The 26,020-nt window shown below is 38.5% G+C and overlaps 2 protein-coding genes across 2 annotated transcripts in view; one reads left to right on the plus strand and one right to left on the minus strand.

Annotated features, from left to right (window-relative positions):
- The window catches only part of LOC128639908 (uncharacterized), a 205,391-nt gene that overhangs the window by 74,659 nt on the left and 104,712 nt on the right, over window positions 1–26,020 (plus strand).
- Window positions 14,602–26,020, minus strand: part of CALY (calcyon neuron specific vesicular protein) — a 98,418-nt gene continuing 86,999 nt past the window's right edge. For both annotated transcript variants that reach the window (XM_053692167.1, XM_053692168.1), the window contains exons 3-5: window positions 24,365–24,484; window positions 17,857–17,970; window positions 14,602–14,963 (exon numbers count right to left, since the gene is read on the minus strand). In XM_053692167.1, coding sequence (XP_053548142.1) covers window positions 14,769–14,963; window positions 17,857–17,970; window positions 24,365–24,484 — 429 coding nt within the window. In that variant the 3' untranslated portion in view covers window positions 14,602–14,768. The remainder of the gene's footprint in view (window positions 14,964–17,856; window positions 17,971–24,364; window positions 24,485–26,020) is intronic.

Below are 26,020 nucleotides of genomic sequence, written 5' to 3' on the forward strand. Positions count from 1 at the left end.
ATCCAAGAAGCCAAAACCTTCTTTAACAATACACAAGGTGTTCAAGCATACATCTGAAGGAGGTGACTTCAGCATCAGATGAAGGAATTATACTGTCCAAATCTGAGATTTCACCCTAAGAAACTACCGGCAAATCCTCCTCACCAGACGTAGGCGAGAGAGCAACCTGTGTAGCAGAAAGCAGATCAGAAACCTTACTATCTGAAATGTAAAATATCCTCTTGCGTTTTCCCAGTATGTAAGGAAAAAACAGATAAAGCCGCAGATACTGCAGAGGATACCTGAGCTGCAAAATCTGTAGGCAAATACACTCCTCCAGGAGATTGAAAGGAACCACAGGGCACTGTATGTGATGCCATAGACGTTTTAGTCAAAAGCTGTGGCATTGCCTAAACTGCATCATTCTGGGAGACATAAGGCTCAGAGTGCAACATCTGTGTTACAGAAATGCAAAGACAGTAGTTAAACTGACTAAATATTGTGAAAAACATGAGGCTCAAACACAAGGAATATTTTTATCTTTGAAAGATTTATTCTAAATCAGAAGGACATAAAAGGTTATACAAAACAATTTGGTCATTTGTAGCCTGGGTTGGCATCCCAGGAAGAAATAACTTTATTTTTGAAAGATATATACTGAATAAAAAGGGACATAAATGTTTATAATAAAACAATTCGGTTCCACAAGTCTTGTGTTTCCCCTAGCCCAATACATGAACATATGCCCCATACAGATGTAAATACCCAGTAAATAAAATCTCAACTTGAGGGATTAAAAAGGAACATAGACATAAAATAAAATGTTTCTACTCGGAAGACATTATAAACTGTACCTTACTTTGAGGAATAAAAAATTCCATTTGAGTCTCCGCTTCTCTGAGCATTTAGAGAACAAGGACGCTGCTCCATTCTCGGCCGGAGAACGATGCGGGTCTATCTGGATTAAACATGGCACTGCTCCGCTGTTCAAACAAGAAAGAGGCGGGACATACCACCAGCAAGAGAAATGAAGCGCAAATAACTATTAATATTGCACTTCATTCTGCCGAACAAAGTAGAAGTAACATCCGAAGTCCTGCTGCACGAACTTGCAGGGCTAGAAAGAAAAAACGCCACTCCGCTTTCTGCAAGCGTAGAGAGTGAACTCATGCCCCATAAGAGAAGCGCCATAAAGTAAAGAAACACGCTCTCCAACAGACTCCGCTATTAAAAAATTATGCAGACCAGAGGGGCTGAATAAAGAGATTAAAATTACACCCTAAACAGATCAAATACACTCAAGCTAACCAAAGACAGATTAAGAAAGTAGGATAGATTAACCCCTAATGAACTTCCAATAATCAGGATCCTTTATTCTGAGCCAGCAATATGGAGTTAACTCCTTCCTTGCCATGAAGGAAGTTAACCCCTAAGTATCCAAAACCACATACCATATTGGTGCCTGCCCCCTGCCATAAACATCCTTCCCTGAAGGATTTCTTGTCCCACATTAGGTGCATAGAGATCTAACCCCTTCAGTGCTAGCCTCCTAGCCCCAGAAGACAAAAAGGCACTTACCTGCACATCTAGCTGTCCGGCAGGAGGACAGCTCACCCAGCATGAGAAGAAGCCACTCCTCACAAAGACCTGTGGAAAAAAGAAAGGATAGAGTAAACCTACTCAGGCTTTCTATACAAGGGCAGCAACATGTTAGAAAAATGCAAGTTCCTAACTGCTTAAAAGCCACCACTGCCCTACTGAAGAGACTAACGTGGAGTATCGCTAAACTCAATCTTGAAAATAAAGATCAGAGCAAACCTACTCTGGCTTTCAAAAAAAAAATCTTGATTGAAGCGAAATAAATCAAATCTTCTTCAGACACCAAAACTTCACCTCCTCCTTGCACCGAAAGCAAAGAGAATGACTGGGGATTGTGGGAAGGGAAGTGATACTGAACAGCTTTGCTGTGGTGCTCTTTGCCTCCCCCTGCTGGCCAGGAGTGATATTCCCAATAGTAATGGATGATTTTGTGGACTCACCATATGTTAGGAAAGAAAAAGCTCTGTTATTCTGTACTGGGGCCAATATTAAAAATACAAAGTATGTGTGCACTGTGCAGTATACTGAGGTGTCTCTGACCTGTAAGGGGGAATCCTGACATTTCGGGAGAACAAAATCAGCTATGGAGCATCTAATCAATCAAGGTGATGCTTTTGAAAGTGATTCTGGTGTGAGGTTAGCTGGCTAAAGATATTTAGAGCTTGTTAAAGAGATTTAGGACTGGTTAATGAGATTTAGGGCTAGTTAAAGAGATTTAGGGCTGGTTAAAGAGATTTAGGGCAGCTACCAGGAGCAAAGCAAGGTAAAGACTGAGGAAGAAGCATGGAGGTGCAGACAAATATAATTTTACTGACTGGAACAACATAACTACTATGGGAAGCTGTAAAATCTGAGAAAAATAAACCTTACCTTAATGTGTGAAGTATCATCATGACACTATACATCAGCCACAGCAGCAGATGTCACTTCTCTGTAAGGAAGAAGTTCCCTCTCACCCTGCACTAGACGATGCTGCATGGGGGAGGGGCGTGTGTGCACTCACTTATTCTTCTCACTGACACCTTTTTACAAGGCACTGTTCCTCTAACAAGCTTCAGTTAGCTGATCTGAGGGCAACAGCAGGGCTAAGAGGACCAGCAGACTGGATGCTGTATGTTCAAGGCTGCAGGGATACAGTGTGAGATGAGTCACACAGCCTCAAGACGGAAAAGAGCAGTGTCTGCAGCTGCATATGTTGAGCTCCACTTGCCTGCCGCTCCAGCTTTCTGCTGCATGCGCCTACAGTCAGCCCTACCCTGAACAATCCCCACCAACAGAGCAGTTACCTGGTAACAGTTGTAAACCCAGCAGGACCTTTTCTGATGCAGTGGGAATGGCTGGATGATAAATTAAGGCTTAGCAATCAGTGCTGCACAGTGCACACCTAAAACAGCACATGGCACTAGCTTGGTATGTCACATGACACCGGCACGGTCCGGCAGTTTAACACACAAATAAATATCAGCAGTATAAGGACTGACTGTGTGTGCCCCTCATGTCACATGACATCCGCAGTCTGGCATGAACCAAAAAATATATATATATATAATTTTACTTTTACTTTTTTTTCCCCTCAAGTCATTTTTTATTTATTAAAATAAAAATGAACAAGTACAAGAAACATTGCACAGTTGTCTTGTACATTTTTTTTTAGGACTTTTGGGTCACAACAAAGACTGGGCCCAGGGCAGCTTCCCCTTTTGCCCTGTGTTAAAGAGGTCCCTGACTACAATCACCCTCCAAAACTAACCAAAGGAACACATTCTTGTCACCCAACCCTTTTTATTGTGCTTATTGTACTTTATAAGCACTCCTATAATTGCAATCAAGTTTACCCAACTTGAACTGCTCTGTATTCCACACCACTTATTTCACTCTCTCTTTCAATGATCTCCATCTTTCATTATGTTTTTCTATTCATATAAAAGCGCATCAACTATTGTGTTCAAGAACAGGACAATCCTCCTCTTAAGTTTACGTTTGTTACCGTAACTATTATGTGCCATCTTATATGTAATGTGGCATAGTTTAGTTTGTAATGTAAATGTTGTAAAGAATGTAATCTGTCCTTTTATAGCACTGTGTAATATGCGGGCACTTTATAAATAAAATAATATAAGAAGAAGAAGAAGTAATAATAATAATTTTGAAGCACTATTCTGTATTTCTAAAGTCTTTGATCCTGTTTCTGTGCAATTGCAACATCCACAGATTTACTGTATCCATCCAGTCTCTCATCTGAAACCACAAAGACCTGTTAAATTCCCTAACTGTCCTAACAGGCAACAGACCCCCCCCCCCCCACCCATAAGTATTTTAGCTTTAAAGGGACAGTCTATTCCAGAATTTATATTGTTTAAAAAGATAGATAATCCCATTATTACCCATTCCCCAGTTTTGCATAACCAACACGTTTATAATAATATATTTATAACCTCTGTGATTACCTTGTATCCAAGCCTCTGTAGACTGCCCCCTTATTTCAGTAATTTTGACAGACTTGCATTTTGGCCAGTTAGTGCCCTCTCATAAGTAACTCCACGGGTGTAAGCACATTATTATCTATATGGCCCACATGAACTAACACTCTCTAGCTGTGAAAAACTGTCAAATGCATTCAGAGGAGGCCTTCAATGGCTTAGAAATTAGCATACAGTGGGTATTGAAAAGAATCACCCCATTGAAAATAATCACATTTTGTTGCTTTGCAGCCTGAAATAAAGACAGACACATTTTTTGTTTATCCAGTTGTAATTACTCAGTACAACTTATAACATCCAAGTGAAAGATATAACACCAACATGTTAGGCAAAAATAAAGACAATTCAAAAACAGAATCACTGAGTTGGAGAAAGGATCACCCACTCCTAAAATTACTTGTAAACTTAATCAGGTGTAGCTAATCACCTTCTCAACAGCACACAAAGCCATTTGACCTTCAGCTGTGATCATCTTTGGGCATATTGATTAGCTCAGCATGAAAAGAGATTTCCTGGAGCATCTCAGTCCCTGGTAGTGCAACTGAAGCAAACAACCAACTATGGGTGGCAGGGTACAGTCAAAAGATCTCCCGGATAATGTTGTGGACAGGCACAAGTCAGGAGATGGATATACAAGAAAATATCAAAGGCATTATCAATGCCTAGAAGCAAAGTGAAGTCTATTATTAAGAAGTGGAAGGTATTTGGTACAACACAGACCCTCTCTGGATCAGGACGTCGGTCCAAACTGGATGAAAGAGCCAGGAGGAAACTGGTCAGAGAGGCTACCAGGAGGCCCAAAGCAACTCTGAAGCAGTTCAGGAATTTATGACAAAGAGTGGTCATTTTGAGCATGTGACAATAATATAACAAATTCTGTACAAATGTGGCTTGTATGGGAGGGTTGCAAAAAAAAGCCACTCCTCAAGAAAGGCCACATGCAGTCATGACTGCGCTTTGCCATAACACACCTAGGAAATTCTGAGGCCACATGGAAAAAGGTGTTATGGTCAGAAGAGACTAAAATTGAATTATTTGGCCTCAACACCAAATGATATGTCTGGAGGAAATCCAACACAGCTCACCATCCAAATAACACCATACCTACAGTAAAGTAAGGAGGTGGTAATATTCTGTTATGGGGTGTTTCTCTGCAGCAGGCACTGGAGCACTTGTCAGGATAAAAGGAATAATGGATGGGCAAAATACCGTCAAATTCTTGAGGAAAATCTGCTGCCCTCTGCCAGGAAGTTGTCAATGAGAAGGTTTACCTTCCAACATGACAATGACCCAAAGCACACAGCAAAAATGACCACACATTGGTTGAAGGTGAAAAAGGTGAATGTCCTTGCATGGCCTAGTCAGAACCCAAACTTAAACCACATTGAATATCTGTGGCATGACTTGAAGACTGCAGTCCACAAACAGTCACCATCAAATATGACGGAACTGGAGCAGTTCTGCAAAGAAGAGTGGGCAAATATTGCACAGTCTAGATGTACAAAGTTTGTAGAGACATATCCCAACAGACTAAAGGCTGTAATTAAAGCAAAAGGTGGTTCAACAAAATACTGACACAAGGGGGTGATCCTTTTTCCAACTCAGTGATTCTGTTTTTGTCTGGTCTTTATTTTTGTCTGACATGTTGATTTTATATCTTTCACTTGGATGTTATAAGTTGCACTGAGTAATTACAACTGGATAAACAAAAAAAATGTGTCTGTTTTTATTTCAGGCTGCAAAGCAACAAAATGTGATTATTTTCAAGAGGGGTGATTCTTTTCAATACCCACTGTATGAGCCTACCAAGATTTAGCAATATTTAACAAAGCAAATTTGATAATAAAAGTAAATTGAAAAGTTGTTCTGAATCATGAAAGTTTAATTTTGACTAGACTGTTCCTTTAATATATGTTGAATTCTTGATGACATCCTCGTTAAATAGAGTACCTAGTTCATTGAAAAGTGTAGAAACACTCCTGGGATCTAGCACATGTTCCTCATAACATCTAGTGCTTTCATAGCTGTCATCCAGATCAACCTTCTTAACAATATGCCCATAGGTCTTGCCTGAGAGAGTTGCTTGTCAGGATGTCAGATTGCAGTGGGCTCACTTACCTGTCACAGGTAGCCAAGCTAGCAGTGGACACTTACTTGGTTAATGCCATGGTCATTTCCTGTAATGTTAAAGGGATAAGAAACCCAATTTATTTATTTCATGATTCAGATAGCTCATGCAATTTTAAGCAACTTTCTATTTAACGCCTATTATGAATTTTTCTGTGTTCTCTTGGTATCTTTATTTCAAAAGCAGGAATGTAAGCTTAGGCCATTTTTGGTTCAGCACCTGGGTAGCTCTTGCTGATTGTTGGCTAAATTTAGTTCCCATTAAAGACCGAATGACAGTTGACTGCTTCTTCCCTAAATAGTTCTTGCATAGTTTGGAGCTGTGCTTTGGGTCATTGTACTGTTGTTGGAGGAAATTGGCTCCAATCAAGTGCCGTCCACAGGGTATGGCATGGTGTTGCAAAATGGAGTTATAGCCTTCCTTCTTCAAGGTCCCTTTAACCCTGTATAAATCTCCCACTTTACCACCTCCAAAGCACCCCCAGACCACCAGATTTTGAGCTGTTCTGTAAAAGGAGTAGTACACAGCGTTGTATGAGATCTTCAGTTTCATGGCAATTTCTTGCAGAGAATAGACTTTATTTCTTAGAACAAGAATAGACTGATGAGTTTCAGAAGAAAGTTCTTTGTTTCTAGTCATCTTGAGCCTGTAATTGAACCCACAATTGCTGATGTTCCAGATACTCAACTAGTCTAATGAAGGCCAGTTTTTTTGCTGTGGCAAATGTTGCTAAAGAGAGGAAGGACCCAATACACGATCACTTGGAGAGGGAAGGTGTAGAGGGGGAGGGAGACCACTACACTACATAAAATGTGTTTTATTAATTAATATATAAAATAAAAATAATATAGTAATGTAAACTGGGTACTGGCAGACAGCTGCCAGTAACTAAGATGGCAGACACCATTGAAGGGGAGGGTTAAAAAGCTGTTTGGGAGGGATCCTACACTGCAGAAAATAAAAAAAATAAAACTTCTTACTGGCAGACTGTCCGATAGTAAATTCTGTAAAGAAATTCTCAGACAGAGGCAGCCCTGAAGTAGGTAACAGAGCCACCTAAAAAAAGTAAAATTACAATTGATAGCTTGATTTTTTATTCCAAATACTGACATCAATATGTATATATGTATTAATAGATTTATAGTGTGTAAAATCATCTATGTGACTTAACCATCACTTTAAATGGTTTTTTTAAGGTTTTTTGTGCAACTTTTTATTCAAATGTAACAGTTAACCAGAGCTCTGAGGTCGCGCTGACCCGGCATTTTTTAAATTCAATTGCGCTCAAGCGAACGTGTTTACTATCAACTTGTAATACGAGTGCTATTTCTGACGCAGGCTCAATAACCCGATATAGCTTGCGCGCAACTGTTAGCGCGTCACTCATAATTTGGCCCAGAATGGGAGAAAGTTTTATAGCAGTTATATGAATTAACAGGAGAGTATAATAATGAGAAAAAAACAGTCATTGATAAGGTGCAAAGAGGCAATAAAAACAGTAATAGGAATTGATAGGAGGGTTAGAAACAATTAGTGCAGTGACATAGGAGCAACTACAAGGCTGAACAAAACTGCAGTCACATGATGTTATAAGGTAAGTTACATGCAGCATAAGGGACAGTTACTTAGCATAATAAAGATCAGTTTTAGACACCAGTAAGTGAAACTATACAAAATGGCTGGGTCTCAATAGCAGCAGTTACATGAAGCAATATGAAAAGTTGTTGACATCACTATGGAGCAATAAGGGCAATTATATGCATAAGTAGTAAGACCAGTTGTATAGAGAAATATAGGCAGTTGTAGGAAACGGTGATCAGTAGAGCAGGTATATAAGCAATGAGGGCAGTTATAGGCATCCTTAGGAACAGTTATAGGGAACAGCAAGGGCAGGTATAGCCATCCATAGGAGGAGTTATATTGAATAATAAGGGCAAGAATAGCTATCCCTAGGAGCTGTATGGAATAATAAGGGCAATTATAGCTATCCCTATGACTTGTATGGAATAATGAGAATAATTATAGCTATCCCTAGGAGTTGTATAGCATAATAAGGACAATTATAGCTATCCCTAAGAGTTGTATGGAATAATAAGGGCAATTATAGCTATCCCTAGGCTTTGTATGGAATAATAAGGGCAATTATAGCTATCCCTATGACTTGTATGGAATAATAAGGGCAATTATAGCTATCCCTAGACTTTGTATGGAATAATGAGGACAATTATAGCTATCCCTAGGCTTTGTAAGGAATAATACGGGCAATTATAGCTATCCCTAGGCTTTGTATGGAATAATGAGGACAATTATAGCTATCCCTATGACTTGTATGCAATAAGGGCAATTATAGCTATCCATAGGAGTTGTATGGAATAATAAGCGCAGTTATAGCTATCCCTAGGAGTTGTATGGAATAAGGGGAATTATAGCTACCTCTAGGAGTTGTATGCAATAATAAGGGCAGTTATAGCCATTCTTAGGAGTTTTATATAGAAAAATAAGGTTAGTTATAGCAGTTATAGACATCAGTAGGAGCAGTTATATGGATAAGAGCATTTATACAAATGATCAAGAGAAGGTGCAAGTAACAATAAAGACTAAATAGGGGTGAATAAAAGCAGCTATGAGGACAGTTAGATAGTTTAAAGCAATAGATTAATAGACTATTTTCATTTTAAAAACTCAGGATTAGTATCCAGAGCACCAGAATGTTCAGCTGAGCAATTATCTACATATGTAATGAAACACCTTAAGTAAGTATATGTCAGGGACAGGTGTCTAGAGAGATCCCAACTGTGGAACTCTAAAATAGTTTGCATGTGTTGCTAAGTACAGGCATAAGTACTAGGTTCTAAGAGTACTTATACCTAAACTGAAACATTTTCTTTATGTCCGTTTCTCACACACAACCTCTATTACTAGGTGGTGGTAGGGAATGTCAAAGTAAGAGGTGTGTGTGAAAATGAACAAATGTGAGCTAAATATAATACAGCTGAGAGATCGGCGTGTCAGCGGAGAGAGACAGCGCAGCTGAGATGAGGTCACCTGGCATCTGTTCAGAGAGCGCCAGCTTGCAGCTAACAATGTGAAGGCTTGGGAGGAAATCCATGAGAGAGGATAGAGGCAAAGAGCAGCAAATCCAATTGGGGATAAATACCAAGCAATGATTGGAAGGTAAAGGCTGCTATATATGGGATAGCAGGTAAGGTAGGTTAACACCTTCTTAAAGGTGCAGAGATATATGCAGAGACGTTACATAGCTCCCCCAGTAAAGAACCACACCGGGGTTCAAGGACGGGGACGATCTGGATGACGACTGTGAAAAAGGGAAACAAGCCTTGGGGCAGACAAGTTAACCGATGGTTCCCACGAATCATCTTCTGAGGGAAACCCTTACCAGTATTGTAAGTGTTCAGAAACTTTCCGCGAGTCAAAGATGCTGTGAACTTCAAACTCACGATCTGGTTCAATTGGAACGGGAACTTTATTGTGAGATGATGGAGTTCTGACCGATTGGTAGGGTTTAAGTAAAGATACATGAAATGTCGGATGTATCCTATATTCCATGGGCAGATCAAGTGTTGCAGTGTTTGCATTAACAATTTTGGTAATAGGAAAAGGTCCTATGAAGAACCGGTTAAATTTCCTAGTGGGTGTTGTGAGTCTCAAATGCTTAGTGGATGGACAGACTAGATCCCCCACAGAGAATTGGGGACGAGATCTCCTTCTGAGATCATAATACTTCTTCTGGCGTTCTTGCGCAGCTCTGATATTGTCTGATTGAATAGAGAAGGCTTCAGAAATTGTATTTGTTGTGTTGTTGACTACTGGGCAAGAACTATGTAATTCTGGATAGACATGAAATGTAGGGTGGAACCCGTAGTTTGCATGAAATGGGCTAGTTTTGAGTGAGGAATGGTGGGAGTTATTATAAGCAAATTCTGATAATGGTAGTAATGAAGACCAGTTATCCTTTTGATGGGTGGTATAACAACGTATATATTCTTCTAGCCACTGGTTTGTTCTTTCAGTTTGGCCGATCGTCTGTGGGTGAAAGGCAGTGCTTAATCTTTCTTCAATCTTTAAAACCAAACAGAGTTGACACCACAGTTTAGAAGTAAACTGAGTTCCTTTGTCTGTAGTGAAAGAGGATGGAAGATCGTGTAATTTTACAACACTGTTAATAAGCATATTTACAGTTTCCAGGGAGGTAGGGAGTTTAGGAAAAGGAATAAAGTGAATCATTTTTGTAAAAAGATCGACAACAACCATAATAGTGTTATTATTTGAGGTAGGCAAATCAACTATAAAGTCAATGGCGATTTGTTTCCAAGGTCTTTCTGGAATTGGTAAAGATAATAGATATCCTGCAGGTGGTCTTCTATCAATTTTGCAGGAAGTACAAGTTTCACAGGATTGTATGTGGTGGTTAATGGTATCCTTTACCATAGTGGGCCATCAATATGACCTCTTAAGAAGTTTTAAAGTTTGGTGGATGCCTGGATGTCCTGCAAGAGAAGATTCATGTACATTGTGTAATAATGGCAGCCTAAGATTAGGTGGTATGTAGAGTTTGTCATTCTAATATAACATTCCATTAGATTGTTCAATCAGATTGTAGGAGGTTTTAGATGTGTCATTAGTTTGTTCTTTTTTAATGAGTTGGCAGATACCTGAAGTGATTCCAAGGAATTGTTCAGTTGGTATCACTGTCCCCTGGGTTAAGGGAATAGTAGTTTTTTTTAGGCATTCTGTATAATAGATCAGCCTTAGCATTTTTTTCTGCTGGTCTATAGGTTATTAGATAGGAGAATCTTGAGAAAAATAAACACCTGACTTGTCTAGCCATTTAGAGTTCGGTTGGTTTTAAGGTATTGAAGATTCCTATGGTCCGTGTAAATCAGAATTGGAACAGTGGTACCCTCCAAAAGATGTCTCCAGTGTTCGAGAGCACGTTTCATAGCTAAGAGTTCTTTTTCTCCTAAATGATACTTGAGTTCAGAAGGTGACAATACCCTTGAGAAAAAGGCCACTGGATGTAGGGGTTCTTTTAAGTTTTCTCTTTGTAAGAGTATTGCTCCAATTGCATAACTGGAGGCATCTACTTCTAATACATATTGTAAGTTAGGGTTGGGGAATTTAAGTATAGGAGCTGTTGTGAAGCAGGTTTTGAGGTATGAGAAAACTTTATCTGCTAGTGTGGACCAAATGAAAGTTGTATTTTGTTTTGTTAAATCTGTTATATGGTTTAGTGATAGTGGTAAAATTGTTGATACATTTTCTATAAAAATTAGCAAAACCCATGAACTTCTGAACATGTTTTTTAGTCTTTGGAATAGGCCAGTCTTGTGTTGCCTTGCCTTTATAACTTTCCATATGTATACCTTTTGGAGTTATGTGATAACCTAAGAAAGTTATATCAGTTGTGTGAAATATGTATTTTTCAAGTTTGGTGTATAAATGGTGTGATTGTAATCTGGAGAGAACTGTTCTTATCTATATTTGGGGTATATATCAGAATGTCATCAAGATAAATGACAATACAGGTGTCCAGGAGGTCTCTAAAAATATAATTAATAAACCTCTGAAAAGTGGCTGGGACATTGCACAGTCCAAACGGCATAACCGTATATGCATACAAACCATAACAGGTACGAAAGGCAGTTAGCCACTCATCCCCTGGTCTTACCCTTATTAGAGTGTAAGCCCCACGTAGGTCAAGTTTTGTATATATGGTGGCATCTTTCAATCTCTCTATAAGTTCAGGGATGAGTGGTAAAGGGTAACGATTTTTTACTGTCCTTTTGTTAAATTCTCTGTAATCCACTATGTGCCGCAAAGAATTGTCTTTATTTCTTACAAAGAAAATTCCTGCTCCTACAGGAGAGGTGGAAGGCCTTATAAGACTTTTATGGAGGTTTTCATTGATGCAAGTTTTAAGTTCTTGTAATTCTGGCTCAGAAAGAGGAAAAATATGTCCATATGGTATATCTGAACCAGGAACTAATTCAATAGGTCAATTGTACACCCTATGGGGTGGTAGAGATTCTGCTTCTTTTTTTTATCAAAGACCTCCTAGAAATCAGAATATTGGGATGGAATGAGAGGTTCTGTAGTGGTGAGAAGAGGGAGAGAGGGGTAGCAAGTAATGTTACAATAAGGTGAATTGAAAGTAATTTTGTTTGCAGACCAAAGTATGTTAGGCTGTTGTTGACATAACCAATGTAACCCTAAAACAAGGGGAAAATTGGAGAAGGTATGACATCAAATGATATATATTCTAAGTGGTTATCAGCTGTGGTGACAAGTAATGGTATTGTTTGGTGTGTGATAGGACTAGATTCTAATTTTTTTCTATCAATGAGACGCACTAAAACTGGTATGATTTTCTCAACTAGAGGAATTTCATTTGCTTTTACAACAGCAAGATCAACATAACAGGCATAGGATCCTGAGTCCACAACCGCGTCAAATTTGATGTGGTGGTGGTCCCACTGTAAAGAAATTGGGAGTAAAAAATAGGTGGTTTGGCAACTGTTTAAAGACATACGTTATGTCGGTAGCTGGCTTACCCGTCTTATGAGGTTTGGACAGTCAGATACTGTATGTTCCTTAGAAGCGCAGTACATGCATAGATTTTGGTTTCGTCTTTGAAGTTTCTCTTCTGGAGTAAGTAGTCCTTTTATGACTCCTATCTCCATAGGCTCATCAATACTGTTAGCAGTAGGTTAAGGAGTATGATATACAGGGAGTTTTGTCAAGTTATCAGTGGAGTATTTCTCCTGCTTCCATTCTCTAATCCATCGGTCTATCTTAATAGAGAGGGACATCAGTGCGTCTAGTGTGTCAGGAAGATCTATTCTGGCTAACTCATCCTTAATACTTTCGGATAAACCTAATCTGTATTGTTTTTTTATTGATACCTCATTTCATTGTGAATCTTTTTGCCAAATCTTAAACTCAGAAATCTAGTCTTCTACATGTCTTTTCTGTTGTTTTAAAGACCTTAGTTTATTTTCAGCAGCAATCTGCCCTTGGGTATCCTCATATAGAGAGGACATGGCATTAAAGAAATCAGTAACAAAGTTTAGGATGGGATCATTTTGTTGATATAAAGAGTCAGCCCAGGCTCTGGGTTCTGCCCTTAGAAAGGATATAGCAGTAAGAACTTTAATACGTTCATTAACAAAGGTTTTAGGCTATAAACTAAAGAATAAAGTACATGAGTTGCCTGTACAATTTTCTATCTCCTGAGAATTTTTCAGGAGGACTAACTGTGGGCTCTGTTGTAACTTCATTGTGAGGGGGTGCAGTACTTAACCCTTCTTTTATTATATTTTTTAAGGTTTGGTTCTCAACTTGTAGATCTCTGAGACCCTGATTTAACTGATCTACTGATCTGATCTACTCAGATAGGACCATGACATGGTTGGTGAGCTCCACTGGATCCATGTTTTTTGGCTTGATATTCTGTAATGAAACACCTTAAGTATATGTAAGGGACAGGTGTCTAGAGAGATCACAACTGTGGAACTCTAAAATAGTTTGCATGTGTTGCTAAGTACAGGCATAAGTACTAGGTTCTAAGAGTACTTATACCTAAATTGAAGCATTTTCTTTATGTCAGTTTCTCACACACAACCTCAATTACTAGGTGGTGGTAGGGAATGTCAAAGTAAGAGGTGTGTGTGAAAATTAACAAATGTGAGCTAAATATAATTTCTGCAGATTTATTTTTAATAAGTGCACAAATTGTGGGAAATGCATAGAATACAGGTCTCAGAATGTAGGTACATTATTAGAAAAGGCTTACCGGTAGCCATGAGAAAAGTGGGAGAGAGCGTCCAAGTAGTTATGCAGCTGAGAAGAGGAATCTGAACGGAGACGCTGAATACAGCAGAGAGATCGGCGTGTCAGCGGAGAGAGACAGCACAGCTGAGATGACGTCACCCAGCGTCTGTTCAGAGAGCGGCAGGTTGCAACAAACAATGTGAAGGCTTGGGAGGAAATCCGTGAGAGAGGATAGAGGCAAAGAGCAGCAAATCCAATTGGGGATCAATAACAAGCAATGATTGGAAGGTAAAGGCTGCTATATATTGGATAGCAGGTAAGGTAGGTTAACACCTTCTTAAAGGTGCAGAGATACATGCAGAGACGATACAACATATTACATTAACTTCTCCTGTTCATACTGATTACATATAACTAATCATTACAAGTCACTCAGCTATTATCTTACATTGAAACCCATTTGTATGATCTGTGTTGCTAGGAGTGAATCTCTTGTGAAGGAACAACAGATATGGTTTATTTATATTACTATAAGCCCTGCTTCTGCCAGAGGATACACCAATAAAACGGATTGTTAATAGCTCTGTCCACAAAGTAGTTAAGAAACAAATACTACTGGAACTGTTAAATGGGCGAGTGATTTTTATTGTAATGCCAATAAACCTTTACTAAATGGGAATGGTGCTTCTCACACATGGATATTTCAGGCAAAATATTGAGAAATGATTGGAAACCCCCCACCCCCACCCCAAAACGTAAAGCAGCTCCCGTGCTGTATTTTCTCCCCAGATTCACTGCTGTGATGCCCCTAGTTCCCTTTTAGCCTTCTCAGCTTCCTTTAGGGCATTTATGACAGGCAGCCATGGAGAGGGTAGCTCTGGGAGGGTCTTCTTGGCCTGGGTAATAGCCGTATAGAGTGTTCCACGGGGTCCTGTTTCTTGTTGGGAGTAATACATCTCCAAGTCTGTTGGGGAGCAGTGCTTGTGCTGAAAGAGAAAAGCACTATTAACTAATGAATATAAGTAGTTATATAGCAACTAAAATATTCTTTATAACATATTAAAAAAGGCAAACTAACATAATGTATCCTTGATGGGCACAAAGTACAAGAGTTTTATTATTGTTAACCTAAGTTGATGAGTAGCTGCTGGATGATCTGCACCTCGGTATCTAGGTCCAAGTGCCTGAACTAGAGATCTCATCTGTTTTTTGTTATTAAGACTTCTTTGAAGATTAGAGCTCCCACTGTCCTGCATTTTGCGGAAAAATCCAGGTCTAGATGCTCAATCCTATTGTCCTCATCAGCTTTCCCTACTCTTTATGAAACCGGTGTTCAGCTATATCCAGCTCAGAACTTCCTGGTAACACCCGGGACTCACGTCAGACTGCTTAGCACTGTCCCGGACAAAATCACTCCACCCTGACCCCAGGCTGTTTATACTCTGGGCACAGTGTGAAAATCCATAAGTTGGAGGGTATGGAATATGTTATTCTAAGGCTTAAAGGGACACTGAACCCAAAATTTTTGTTTTGTAATTCAGATAGAGCATGCAATTTTAAGCAACTTTCTACTTTACTCCTATTATCAATTTTTCTTTGTTCTCTTGCTATCTTTATTTGAAAAAGAAGGCATCTATGCTTTTTTTGGGTTCAGTACTCTGGACAGCAATTTTTTATTGGTGGATGAATTTATCCAGCAATCAGCAAGGACAACCCAGGTTGTTCACCAAAAATGGGCCGGAATCTAAACTTACATTCTTGCATTTTAAATAAAGATACCAATAGAATGAAGAAAATTTGATAATAGGAGTAAATTAGAAAGTTGCTTAAAATTTCATGCTCAATCTGAATCATGAAAGAAAATGTTTGGGTACAGTGTCCCTTTAAGTATTTGGCACGGTTCACTGCAGTAAAAAAAGAACATTCCATAGTTCTTTGTTTCTATTGTAAACAGGGGCAGAACTACCATTGGTGCAACAGGTGCAGTGGCATCAGGGCTCAAGCGCATTGCAGCCAGTCTATACATAGGTGTGTGCCTATGTGGTCATTATCTGAGTATAAACACTCATCAGCATTATACAGAGCAGCGTGTTCACTAATAGTGTATAGATATTTAGTCATTATACAGCACAGCATATTCACCACCTTTGAGGGCCAGAAAAGGCTGCAGCCCTCTTCCACGAGGTACACAAAGTCATATATATATAATGTAGCCTTCATTAATCTGTAGGATAGCCGTAAGCATATCACAGGCATTCTTCAATGAATAAATCTATTTATTCTTACCACGCCCAGTGAAATGTTGTACAAGGTATTAACTACACTTGTCTTAATGCTACAATTTTACAAATAGCTTCTGAACCTATAACCAGATCTTGGTCTTATACTTTTTTTAGATAGAATGTTTACTTGTTGAATTTTGTTAAATTAATTTGAATGATGAATTGTATATATACACATGCATTTGTGTTTGTAGGTGCTCATAAAGGGGAACAGTTATCCCTGGGTTAAATCCCCAGATCTGTTAGTTCTTAGCAAAATGTCTGGGAGTGATTTAGAAAAGAGATATATGTCAGTCATTAAAGCAATTGTCAAACTTTTCTATCCTTTGTTTAAAGGGACATGAAACCCAATGTTTTTCTTTCATGATTCAGATAGAGAATACAATTTTAAATACGTTTCCAATTTACTTCTATTAGCAAATTTGCATCGTTTTCATGTTCTACTTTGTTGAAGAGATATCTAGATAGGTAGTGTGCACATGCCTAAGCACTACATGACAGGAAATAGTGCTGCCCTCTAGTGCTCTTGCTAATGTATAATATTGTTGTGAAACTGCTGCCCTATAGTACTGCAGACACGTGCACACTCCTGAACTTGCCTTCCTGCATTTCAACAACAAATAGGTGAGGAAAAATATCTTCTTTTTTACATAGAGATGTTTAGGTGATTATTCCTTGGCAGATTTTTTTCAGTTTTGCTGCAACACTTTAAGTGATTTAGCATAGCATATGGGTATTATGCCCCTTTAATAATTAACACAGAATTCTGGTAAAAAGTAACTATGAAGACATTTATCTTCCCATTAATCCCTTGGTAACTATACAGGCCATCTATGCACAGCACATGCACACACCAGAAATAGATATGAAGCTCTTTGTTCTGTGTATGAATAACTATTCAAGTGTAGTTCCATAAATGTAATGCAGTAAACATAAATCATAGAATATATTTGATTTTATAAACTTTTTACATCATAAGAGAGGCTTAAAAAAAAATCACTCAAACACGCCAAAATGTACATATTTGCCTGTTGGTCAAAGCACTAAATGAATCAAAGGTCTCATCAAAAGTTTGTGATTGGTGGGTTTTCAAATATATTGTAATGGCTTAGAATTTGAAAACCCTGCATAAAGCCATGCAAGGTACTTTGCATGTAAATTCAAATGAATTGGAATGGGAGATGGCGTTGTGTTATTGAATAGATCCCCACAGAAGACATCTGCAGGTCACTCCATAGGGGCCCATTTCCTGCAGGCTCGCCAGAAACACCCATTATGAAGCAGCGGTCTAAAGACCACTGCTACATAACCTGTCCGCCTGCTCTGAGCAGGCGGACAGACATCACCGCAATTCAACCCGATCGAGTACAATCGAGTTGATTGACACCCCCTGCTGGCGGCCGATTGGCCGCAAATCTGCAGGGGGCAGCGTTACACAAGCAATTCACAAGAGCTGCTGAGGCAATGCTGAATACGGAGAGCGTATTGCTCTCCGCATTCAGCGAGGTCTGTCGGACCTGATCCGCACTGTCGGATCAGGTCCGACAGACCTTTGTTAAATAGGCCCCATAGTCATACATTATCAAGGCACAAGTACCTTAAAGATGAATCCCTCAGGACAACTAAGCTGCTCATACCACAGAGCCTTGTACATCACTAGCATGAGGAGACAAGCCAGGAACACCATGGTAATGAGGATCAGACCAGTCAGCTGGGAAAGAAAAGACAATCAAAATTACATCATTAAATCAAATCCATTGACAAGTACTCTGTATATGTTTTATGAAGGTACTGCTAAAAATAAAGTCTATAAATGAACATAAAATGTTATGCTTAACATTATTTACTTCGTAGCCTTTTATATCTGTCCATGACTGGTCACATCAGAGGAAATAGGATAAACATACTAAAGAAGATGTTCAAGGGGTGTGTCCCTAGACTGCTAAACATTACAACTTTTGCTACCAAAAAGGTTTTTAAAACAATATGTCATGCAGTGCTTATATTTTTGATACATACTTTGCAAATGTATGCTTATAGTGTTTATGATTGAGTTTATACTTATTTTAGAAATCATGAGACAGTATCTTATAAAAAACATTTTAGTAAAGATTGGGCAAATCATTTAAAGGGACATTAAACACTATCGCCTAGATTTAGAGTTTTGTCGGTAACGACCCGCGTAGCTAACGCTGGCTTTTTTCTGGCCGCACCTTTAAAATAACTCTGGTATTGAGAGTCCACAGAATGGCTGCGTTAGGCTCCAAAAAGGGAGCATACAGGCATATTTAACGCCACTGCAACTCTCGATACCAGAGTTGCTTACGGACGCGGCCAGCCTCAAAAACGTGCTCGTGCACGATTCCCCCATAGGAAACAATGGGGCTGTTTGAACTGAAAAAAAAAAATGGAATCAGCCAATCAGAATCAAGTTCAATCCGATTGGCTGATCCGATCAGCCAATCAGATTGAGCTCGCATTCGATTGGCTGATCGGAACAGCCAATAGAATGCGAGCTCAATCTGATTGGCTGATCGGATCAGCCAATCGGATTGAACTTGATTCTGATTGGCTGATTCCATCAGCCAATCAGAATATTCCTACCTTAATTCCGATTGGCTGATAGAATCCTATCAGCCAATCGGAATTCGAGGGACGCCATCTTGGATGACGTCCCTTAAAGGAACCGTCATTCGTCGTCTAGTCGTCGGTTGAAGAGGATGTTCCGCGTCGGCTTGGAAGAAGATGGCTCCGCTCCGCTCCAGAAGAAAGAAGATTGAAGATGCGGCTTGATAGAAGACTTCATCCCGATGATGGACTTCCGACTTCAGCCCGATGATGGATTTCTTCAGCCGCCGCTTGGATCCAGACTTCAGCCCGAGGATGGACATCACTCTTCAGCCCCCCGCTTGGGCTTGGATCAAGACTCTGGACCGATCGGTGAACCCGGCGAGGTGAACACAAGGTAGGAAGATCTTCAGGGGCTTAGTGTTAGGTTTATTTAAGGGGGGTTTGGGTTAGATTAGCGGTATGTGGGTGGTGGGTTGTAATGTTGGGGGGGGTTATTGTATGTGTTTTTTTTTACAGGCAAAAGAGCTGAATTCTTTGGGGCATGCCCCGCAAAGGGCCCTGTTCAGGGCTGGTAAGGTAAAAGAGCTTTGAACTTTAGTAATTTAGAATAGGGTAGGGCATTTTTTATTTTGGGGGTCTTTGTTATTTTATTAGGGGGCTTAGAGTAGGTGTAATTAGTTTAAAATTGTTGTAATTTTTTCTAATGTTTGTAAATATTTTTTTATTTTTTGTAACTTAGTTCTTTTTTATTTTTTGTACTTTAGTTAGTTTATTTAATTGTAGTTATTTGTAGGAATTGTATTTAATTTATTTATTGATAGTGTAGTGTTAGGTTTAATTGTAGATAATTGTAGGTATTTTATTTAATTAATTTAATGATAGTATAGTGTTAGGTTTAATTGTAACTTAGGTTAGGATTTATTTTACAGGTAATTTTGTTATTATTTTAACTAGGTAACTATTAAATAGTTCTTAACTATTTAATAGCTATTGTACCTGGTTAAAATAATTACAAAGTTGCCTGTAAAATAAATATTAATCCTAAAATAGCTACAATGTAATTATTCGTTATATTGTAGCTATATTAGGGTTTATTTTACAGGTAAGTATTTAGCTTTAAATAGGAATAAGTTATTTAATAAGAGTTAATTTATTTCGTTAGAATAAAATTATATTTAACTTAGGGGGGTGTTAGTGTTAGGGTTAGACTTAGCTTTAGGGGTTAATACATTTATTATAGTAGCGGTGAGTTCCGGTCGGCAGATTAGGGGTTAATGTTTGAAGTTAGGTGTCGGCGATGTTAGGGAGGGCAGATTAGGGGTTAATACTATTTATTATAGGGTTAGTGAGGCGGATTAGGGGTTAATAACTTTATTATAGTAGCGGTGCGGTCCGCTCGGCAGATTAGGGGTTAATAAGTGTAGGCAGGTGGAGGCGACGTTGTGGGGGGCAGATTAGGGGTTAATAAATATAATATAGGGGTCGGCGGTGTTAGGGGCAGCAGATTAGGGGTACATAAGGATAACGTAGGTGGCGGCGCTTTGCGGTCGGCAGATTAGGGGTTAATTATTGTAGGTAGCTGGCGGCGACGTTGTGGGGGGCAGATTAGGGGTTAATAAATATAATATAGGGGTCGGCGGTGTTAGGGGCAGCAGATTAGGGGTACATAAGGATAACGTAGGTGGCGGTCGGCAGATTAGGGGTTAAAAAAATTTAATCGAGTGGTGGCGATGTGGGGGGACCTCAGTTTAGGGGTACATAGGTAGTTTATGGGTGTTAGTGTACTTTAGAGCACAGTAGTTAAGAGCTTTATAAACCGGCGTTAGCCCAAAAAGCTCTTAACTACTGACTTTTTTCTGCGGCTGGAGTTTGGTCGTTAGAATTCTAACGCTCACTTCAGACACGACTCTAAATACCGGAGTTAGGAAGATCCCATTGAAAAGATAGGATACGCAATTGACGTAAGGGGATCTGCGGTATGGAAAAGTCGCGGCTGAAAAGTGAGCGTTAGACCCTTTCCTGACTGACTCCAAATACCGGCGGTAGCCTAAAACCAGCGTTAGGAGCCTCTAACGCTGGTTTTCACGGCTACCGCCAAACTCTAAATCTAGGCCTAAATAAATGCTAGATAGAATGATGCATTCAAAGAAAAGATTAATCTGATAATAACATGTAGATGTATTTTTTTAAAAGTTTCATTAGCTGTTTAAATATTGACAATATAAGTGTAAAGTTTTAGGCGTCGAAAAAATGGCAGTTGCAGCAGGTGAAATGCTATAATAGCGTCTAGCGTCCCTGTTATTGTTGCCAATGCTCTGGCCGTTTCCTCAGGCTGAATACAGCCTGCATTGTATTCAGCCTGAGGAAACGGCCAGAGCATTGCGGCCAAGAAATGCGTTGCTAAGCTCATTAAAATTGTTTTATATTTTTTATACACGGATGCACTTTGTTTGTTTCCAAACATTGATCTGTTACATTTGGCAACAATAACAGGGACGCTAGACACTATTATAGCATTTCACCTGCTGCAACTGCCATTTTTACACAAGCCTCCAATCAGATAGCGGTAACCAGACACCACATCAGAGGTGATGCACCTCCCTTCGGCCCAAAGGGTTTTGTTTGCTGTGGATGTTCAACCAGCTTACCTGCCACAATAAGGAGACCGCTATTTCAGCGTGCTTACTGCTGTATAAAGGTCAGCCTGCCTGTTTGCACCTTTTTCGCTAAGGGTGCCAGCACACTTGTGAGTACCTGTTCATCTGTTTTCTTCCATTGTTTCACATTGTTTGGAAATACAACACCATGAGGCGCTTTCTTTCTGTTTTCGATTTTTAGATGCACTGAATCACCATCGGTTCCCAGAAGAGCTTCCTATTCATTGACTTTGATCACCACTAAGGACTGTTCAGTAATCATTATTTGTTACATCAATCAATCTGTTTCAGTCACAGTTTAGACTTTCACATCAATTTGTTTCAATTTGTTTTATATACAGGTAGCCCTCAGTTTACGCCGGGGTTAGGTTCCAGAAGGAATGGTTGTAAATCGAAACCATTGTAAATTGAAACCCAGTTTATAATGTAAGTCAATGGGAAGTGAGGGAGATAGGTTCCAGGCCCCTCTCAAAATTGTCATAAGTAACACCTAATACATTATTTTGAAAGCTTTGAAATGAAGACTTTAAATGCTAAACAGCATTATAAACCTGATAAAATAATTACACAACACAGAATATATAATTAAACTAAGTTAAATTAACAAAACATTTGCTAAACAGCATTATAAACCTAATAAAATAATCACACAACACAGACTTCATTTGCATTTTTCTGCAAACAGTTCTTTCTATGCATTCCAATCTGGACTGATTTATAGACAGGAAGATCTTGTTCCTTAGAAATCTGCTTAGCTTTGCTGCAACACAAGCGGACAGCTCCACCTACTGGCTATTTTAATAAATGCACTGCTTCTCAATGCTTTTCAATAGCAGTCACATGACTGGAAAAAAAGGTTGTTATTTTGAAACGGTGTAAATTGAACCGTTGTAAAACGAGGGCCACCTGTATATCGATTTGGTTTTTTTTGCACAGATTTTTACACTAAATGATTGCGTTATATTTTTCCTAAAAATATTTCTTCTTTTGTCACTCCTACACATTTTGTTTACACTACTTATTATTATTATTTATTTTTTATTCATTTGCCTCAAAGAACTAAGCGCCCCCTATTTTTATGTTTATTTCCATAATTTTGAAAACTACATAATTTTGGAAACACTAAATAAAAGCTAGGCAGAATTATGTATTCAAAGCAAATATTAGCACAAGAACATTGTAAAGATTTTTTTTAAAGGGACGTGATATTTTGATGTATTTATATTTCATTCTATAATCTAGTTTGATTCACTCTATTGATATCTCTTATTGAAAAGGATACCTACGAAGGCTCAAGAGCTGTGAGCTTATTGCTGATTGGTGGCTGCACATATATGCCTCTTGCCATTGGTTTACAGATGTGTTCAGCTAGCTCCCAGTATTGCATTGCTGCTCCTTCAATAAAGGATACCAAGAGAATGAAGAAAAAATTACAATTGAAATAAATTGGAAAGTTGTTTAAAATTGTATGCGCTATCTGAATCATGGAATAATTTTTTTTAACTTTCATGTCCCTTTAGTTATGAGTTTAAATATTGAAAAAAATACTGTAAAATATGTTAGCATCCAAAAAGCATTGGGAGCTGCCATGTTGTAACTTAGGTTACCTTTTCTGCTGTGGCCAGTTAGGGACAGTTATAAATAGGTCACTAGAGTGTGCAGCCAATGACTGTATGGAGTATAGAAATGTTAAATCTGGAGTCTGCACTTTAACAGGAACTGGAAAGCCCACACATTTCAGAAATACATAACCATAAACAGAGACCAATTCATTAAATATACAGCACATATTTTTTACTACATTAAATATTTTGTATTACAATCTCAAGGTGCTTTAAGGGATATGAAATTCAAAAAATGTATTTTGTGATTCAGACAGATTATACCATTTTTAAAAAGTTTCCAATTTACTTCTATTATCAAATTTGCTTAGTTCCCACAATTTTATTGAAGAGATACCTAGGTAGGCATCTGGAGCAATACTTGGCAGGAAATAGTGCTGCAATTTAGTGCGCTTGCAAAATTATAACCTTCTTGCCTATGCTGCCATATAGTATTCAAGAAATGGGCTGGCTCCTAAGCATACATCCTTGCTTTTCAAACAAAGATACCAAGAGAATGAAGAAAACTTGATAATAGGAGTAAATTAGAAAGTGGTTTAAAATCCCCTGCTCTATCTGAATCATGAAAGAAAAATGTGGGTTTCATATCCCTTTAATCACCTTTTTAAGGGCCATTAAACAATAAAGAAACTGTGTCAGACTTTCCTTGGTATAGTTGTATTTGCAGATCAGACACATAGACCAATTCAATCCAGTTTCCTTTATTTAATACAATAAAACAAATACATGGCAAGTAAAGTATGGAACTAGATATACAGACTCACATTTTTTATACCAGGTGAGCAGTAACCTTTGGTTGACCCTAGGAATAAAAATGAGAACGAGCAGACTTAGGTGCACGAAGGGTGGAACTCTGTACCCAAAGGGGGCTGTTTTACTCAAGATTGCTTTGCCCTAACAACCACAAAACAACAGACTAAATTGTTGTGCCAGCTCTGCAAGTACAACAGCAGCAAGGGAAGTATAACACATTATAACATGATCATTTTGTTCTGCTTCCGTGTTTAATGTCCCTTAAATTAAGTATGACAAATGAGTGACAGCACTGCCAGTATAAAGCTTGCTGAGAACTTTCCTGATTCTCTTTTCTTTGTCATTATATTTGTAACAATTTTGCAGACCTCACTGATTTATCTTTATGACTATACTGTCAGTTGTTAGTATAATCTTGCCAGATACTGAGCGGCTTGATGCAAGCCTACATCTCTTTTCCTTGTCAAGAACAGTATGTAAACGATTAAAACTTACTACTTACCTTGACTTTCTCAGACACTTCATCATACAGATTGATGTTCAGACGTTTAATTCCAGGGACATTAATCTTCCGTTTCTTCTTCTGCTGTAGCTGATATTCGGTCCTTGTTTTCACAATCAACTGGTAGTAAGGAAATAGGAATTTGAGAGCTTTGGGAAAAAACAACAATGCTCACCCTCTCACAATTTAAAGAATAAATCCTACTGAGTAATCCATAACACTTTCATGTGCTAGAATGTTTCCATACAAAGTTACCCTTGGTTCATCTTAATGTGCTGCTCTGCATTTGTTTCAGGCCTGCCCTTTGGACAGGGTCAGAGGGGCGCCCACCCAGGGCCCCACAAATTGGGGGGGCCCACACTTTCAGGGGTGAGGGTATGAGAAGGTGCAATGTATATCCTGTATTAGTTTATGAAGAAGTGTTTATGGTATCAGTAGAGGTAATATATACTGTTTATATACAGTAGGTAAAACTGAATGTTGGGACAGGGGTGGGCCATACAGGGGGCAAGGCATACCGGGGGAGGGGAATAAGAGCTCTGAGATGTGGGGCAAATTTGTCTTGCCCAGGACCCCGCAAATGCTAAGGGTGTCCCTCATTTGTTTTAATTTATTTTGTCTCATAAAAGTATTGCTGATTGCCAAAAGTAGTTTTTTTATTTGTTTTTTCTTAGAAACAAATTAAATTATATAAATTATACAAGTATTACAAAACTTTAAACTGCTCAAAGATTCTTAGTACAGAGAAATACTTTCAGCCTAGGATATATGTCTCTGACTCCTGATAACTTCTAATTGATAAGCATTGGACCATTCATATCTATCCCAAGATCAAAGATTCTGTCTCAGTCAAATCTCATGTTCTTTTCAATATGCTTAGATAGGTTCATGTCTAACATCCAGAACTGATAAAATAACTTCTTGTCTATTAAGGGGAAGAAAATTCTGTAATAAGTAAAAATAACCAACAACTTTTCAAGGTCATAATTGATAAATAATATAATACAATAATAGGCAAGACCATTTTATTATAGCACTATTACTTGAATAGAACTATGTTTTAACCTATGTAAACGGGCTAAATAGATAGCAAAAGTCAGCTCTGGAGCGGCAATGAACTTCAGCCCATCCTGAGCAGAAAACAGTCAAATTGGTGGCTATGCACATATGCTGTTCCTGATTGGTTCAGCAGCAGTATCCAGCTCCAGATCAGTTGTTCATTTTCACACAAACAATTCTCTGCAAGCAATGCTTAGAAATAAAAATCTAGCACATCATCTTTTCTTTGATGCATTTGGTTTGTAATATTAAAATCATTAAAGGACGACGAAACCCCAAAAAAGTTATTTTGTGATTTAGACAGAGCATACAATTTAAAGAGAGTTTACAATTTACTAACATTTTCAAATTTGCATTGTTTCCTTGGTATTCTTTGTTAAAGAGATACATAGAGAGGTGTCTATATCACTACATGGCAGGAGATAGTTATATCATCTAGTGGTCTTGCAAATGGATAACATGCAAACTCCTGAGCTTAGATCCATGCTTTTCAACAAAATATACCAAGAGAATTGAGTAAATAATAGAAGTAAAATATACAGTTGTTTAAAATTGTATGCTCTATCTGAATAATGAAAGAAAAAATGTTGTGTTTCA

This window comes from Bombina bombina, chromosome 9 (assembly GCF_027579735.1).
Source record: "Bombina bombina isolate aBomBom1 chromosome 9, aBomBom1.pri, whole genome shotgun sequence".
Classification (NCBI taxonomy): Eukaryota; Metazoa; Chordata; class Amphibia; order Anura; family Bombinatoridae; genus Bombina; species Bombina bombina.